Here is a 4,567-nt window from a genome sequence, read left to right as displayed (position 1 = left end):
TCAATGCAACCTGAAAAAAATCTACTTAGAAACTTCTAAGAATGGATATTGATGAAGGTGAGGAAGCGGAGATTTTTGTCTTGTGTACCCTGTGCATTGATTGTCTTGTATATGGTGTACATGGCTCCTCTGTGAGTTGCATACCTCTTCACTGCAGAGTCTCACCTTCAGCAGAGAAGACCATTTTCTCACTGAAATTGAAACACTGGAAGCAGAATTCAGTTGTTGTTTGGAGGAGGAAATATGAGATAGACTAAAGTCGACTTCTGATGTCATTTCTGGGTTCTGAATTGCTTTAGGATAATTGCTGGGGTTAAATACAGATAAAAACTATCTGTGCTCTTAAAAATGATCCCCCAGATGGCTCTGCCTTTATTTTTCAACAGGAAAGATCCGTGTATTTTGAAGTAGAAAGCACCAACAGCGCAGCCTTCTGTGGAACTTGGAGGAAAGATGGACTCAGGTGAGAAGAGAAAGCTGACATGGGAGTAAAACAACTTCAGACCCCACCTGAGGTTTTCCTACAGTTACTACATGTAATAACTAGTTCTTCTTTCCAGCCTGCCTGTGGAGCTATTGCCCTTCTTGATGCATGAAGAGGTTGAGAGCGTGCAGTCCCAAACCAGCCCCTCTCTAACATGCCCGTTGTTGGAACTGCTCCTCAATGCTGCCTCTGACCCTGGGGAACCCATCACACCTTAAAAGCTCCTTCCAGCTTTGTCTTTTAAGGTGTTTGTTATGAAAACTGCATCTTCATCAGCTTCCTAGAGACCCAAGCAGTTGAAGCTGATGGATCTCCTGCTATGTCAGCTGGAGCTGTGATCCCAGTGGTCTCGAGCTGAGTGAAGACTTGGGTTAACCCACCATGCCTCACTTGCTGCTCCAGTCATACAGGTCACGGATGGTGGGGTTTCTTGAGGAGTTTGACCATTACTCTTCCTTGGCCAAACTCATGTCAATCTACCAGGCAACCAACAGGACCACCTTCAACTGGACAGACAGCCGCATTGTCGAGTGGGAGAAATTTGCTGAGCTGGCTAAATATGAGCCAGAATCTCAGAAACCAACGGTGAAAGCTCTCCTAATTGTGGCGTACTCGGTGATTATCATCATGTCTCTCTTTGGGAACATGCTGGTGTGCCACGTGGTGCTGAAGAACAAGAGGATGCACTCTGCCACCAGCCTCTTCATCGTCAACCTGGCGGTGTCTGACATTATGATCACGCTGCTCAACACGCCTTTCACCCTGGTAAGTGGCCTGCTGTGCTGACCCTCCAGCCAAGGGGGGTTCTCTCACAAGGCTGCTCTGCTGGTGGTCACACCCTCTCTGTGCATGCTCCTCTAGGATGGAGGAGTGTCTAATAGACCATCAAGTCGAATAGACAGCTCTGCCAGGCAAGTAAAGCACTGTTCAGCAACCTGTGGGCTCCCTTGGCTTTGTTAAGCTCTGCATCTCCTAAAAGACCCTGAAGTCTCTCCAAGTATGCCACCAAACCACAGCAAAGGCTTCTTGGGGAATGCAGAATAAGTGTCTGGATGACCTTGTACTTTTAGTGCTCTCTTGCGTGTACATTAGAGTCACACTTAAAACTTAGTGGGTCAAAACAACATGAATGCCAGGCATACTTGGGTGACTGGAAGAAAGTAGTCAAGCTTTTCACATGTGCTAGTTGGGTGAAGTCTTCAGTGAAAGCTCTCCGGACCTGAAGGGGGGTTTGTGTGACCAAAACTTGGTCTGCTTTTTCTGAATATAATTCTGAGTATGATCAAAAAGTTACTACTGCTGTCCACAAGTGGTGTTTATACGAACAAGCAAGGAGGGCTGCAGCAGCACCACTCATTTAATCTGTGGGTTTTGACCTTATAAACTCCTATGTAAAGGTGTCTCAAAATCCAATGTAGCTCACCTTTCTCTGGGTTTCAGATGGAGTTGACCAGCTATGCCAAAAGGCAATCGGATGCAATCCAAAGGGTTTCCCTGTGGAGCTGTTTTCGGTACATTTGCTGTCTGATAGGCTCTTGTCTTCTGCTCAGGTTCGGTTCGTGAACAGCACGTGGATCTTTGGAAAGGCCATGTGTCATGTCAGCCGCTTTGTGCAGTACTGCTCCCTCCACGTCTCCACGCTGACCCTGACGGCCATTGCCCTGGACAGGCACCAGGTAAAATGTGTCCACTGTCCCTTGCAACGCTATTCCAAATTCCTTTCAGTCTTGGTTGAGCTGTGGGTTCAAGGTGGCTGAACCTTGGGGATTTAAGCCCATATCCAGTGAGAAGGCTCTAGAGCTAAATTCAGCACCGTCCCTCATGTGTTAGAGTAGGAAGGATGGACTTCTGTAGGCTCCCAGGTATGGGGCAGAAGTTAAACAACAAAATGCAGCATCACAGGTTTCACAGGACGCTCCAAGACTTTCAGTGGAAAAGGGTGAGGACACCTTTCCAAGTAGTTTGAAAAGAACCAGGTCCAACCTAGTTCCCAAGTGTGGCAGGGCAAGAGGATTCAACAGGCTTCGTTGTACACAAGGGGCCTCAAAAGACCTCAGGGCCACCACAGAGTGCAAAGTGTTACTTCAGCTGTACAGGGAACTTCTTGAAGTTGGTTGTTTTTTTTTTCAGTTTACCACCCAAAACACCAGTCTGGAGCATCCTGAGCTTAAATTCTGATTTAGTCACCTGTTTGTTCTTTTGCTCTTCTTTTCCCGTTGGGCATTTGCTGCATCATGGAGCTGCAAGACAGTTGGAATAAAAAGAAAATCTGAGACTAAAGTCCCATGGTATCCCTATGGGACTCATACTGGATCAGTACGAAGCGGAGCAGCAAATAGCTGTTGGAAATGCTGGGAGCAGGGTTCAGAGCTGTGGGAAGGCTGCCCACCGTGCCATTGCCAGCTCAGGAAAGAGAGGGCAGCCCAGGCCAGACACTTATCTCTAGCAATCACTCTCCTTTCAGCTAAATAGTATCTTTCAGACTCTCAGATTTTTTTAAAAACTCTTTACTTTTTCATCTAACAAATGAAAAAAATAATAAAAGGTGAGTTAATGTCTCAAAAGAGGGGAGGGGGGCTCAGCTTCATAGGTTCAGCTAGAACAGGAGACATTTCTTTATGTAATGCATATAGAACAAACAAACATGCTCTTCACTGAAGAGACCTGTGTAAATATCTTTCTTTTCCTACCAATGTAACCCACAATTTAAGGAAAATGGCCATTGCAGAACAAAGTAGGGGAAAAAGTTTATTTGAAAGCGTTTCAGAGCAGGCTGAGAGGTTAAAGGTTTCCCATTTCCTAGGTCACTCTGATAAGCAGGACACGTTCCTAATCGTGGCTGTCATCCTCTTGGCAGCATTAGATGATGTAAAAAATTCCCCTGCCATGCGTAGTGGTCAAGGGCCTCCGCTTCCCTGTGCGGTCAGTGCCGCTGAAGTCTCTGTTGCAGGTCATCCTGAACCCGCTGAAGCAGAGGATGTCACTAACAAAAGGAGCCCTGAGCATCTCCGTTATCTGGCTGATGGCAACCTGTTTCTCCCTGCCCCATGCCATCTATCAAAAGCTTTTCCAGTATAACTACAGGTGAGTTATTTCCCCAGCTATTGCTCCAGGCGCAGTCGGGTGGGCAGCACAGCCTGGCTGGGGCATGGCAGTTTTGGCAAGACAAACCTTCTTCAGCGTCATGATACCATCAAAAGGGTCTTTGTCCTGATAGGACTCTCTTCTCCTGAAGGGCTTTCCTCTTCCCTCATGATAGCTCAGCTCCTTAGGCCTCAGAGGACCATGTCTACCCCCTTAGACCTCAGAGGACCATGTCTACCCCCTTAGACCTCAGAGGACCATGTCTCCTCAGGCAAGGAGGGAAGAGAGAAACAAAACTGCAGTTTGAAAAAGAAAGAAATAAAACTCACGATGTAAACATCTGGCACTGAGAATAGCTCAGAATAGACTGTACAGAAAGCACAGGGAGATGAGGACTGCTTTTGATTGTCAGCAGGGCCACCAACCGAAGGTTTCCAAGACTTCATATACCAATTCACACATCTTAGCCTCCTTGCATTTAATCTGTCTGGATTTATGAAACAGGACCAGCCTTCCTTAAAGCTTAGGGCTCCTCTGCCCAACATTGCATAAATAAGAAAAGCAGAAGAGAAGCCTCCACCTCTGCGGTGAAGGGCTGGAGAGAGGAACGGTGCTTCAGCAGGGAAACCAGGTCGTCTTAGTGCGCTGTTTTGCCTTACGCAGCAGGGAAGAAAGCTCTTTGCTTGGCTGAGCACAACAACAAAAGCTATTAAAAGGAGATGAAGTGGAATTTCAGATCCATGTGAGGACTTCTGAAGTATCAGAAGAAAGTGAATATTCTGATCTAGAGGGGGGAAAAATTTTTTTTTTGTGTGAGGGGGGAAGCTTTATCTTCCCCCTGCTTCCAGCAGTTTTGGGTTGGTTTGCCTTTGCAGTCTTTTGTTCCTCCATGGTACCCAACCCATTCTGGTCGTCTCAACCCCTCCCCAGCAGCCTGTGGCATTGCTACGGCCCCTCCTGGCTGGAAAACAGTCCATAATGCTGCACAAACAGGTGTTT

The 4,567-nt window shown here is 46.9% G+C and overlaps 1 protein-coding gene across 1 annotated transcript in view; it reads left to right on the top strand.

Annotated features, from left to right (window-relative positions):
• The first annotated feature begins 865 nt into the window (after window positions 1-865).
• Window positions 866-4,567, top strand: part of LOC104546908 (probable G-protein coupled receptor 83) — a 6,287-nt gene continuing 2,585 nt past the window's right edge. The window contains exons 1-3 of the mRNA XM_010192415.1: window positions 866-1,249; window positions 2,035-2,160; window positions 3,435-3,568. Coding sequence (XP_010190717.1) covers window positions 866-1,249; window positions 2,035-2,160; window positions 3,435-3,568 — 644 coding nt within the window. The remainder of the gene's footprint in view (window positions 1,250-2,034; window positions 2,161-3,434; window positions 3,569-4,567) is intronic.

The sequence above is a fragment of the Mesitornis unicolor genome, unplaced genomic scaffold (assembly GCF_000695765.1).
Source record: "Mesitornis unicolor isolate BGI_N332 unplaced genomic scaffold, ASM69576v1 scaffold20599, whole genome shotgun sequence".
Taxonomy (NCBI): Eukaryota; Metazoa; Chordata; class Aves; order Mesitornithiformes; family Mesitornithidae; genus Mesitornis; species Mesitornis unicolor.
Note: the sequence above shows the minus strand (reverse complement) of the source record. Positions and strands in the feature narration are given on the sequence as shown.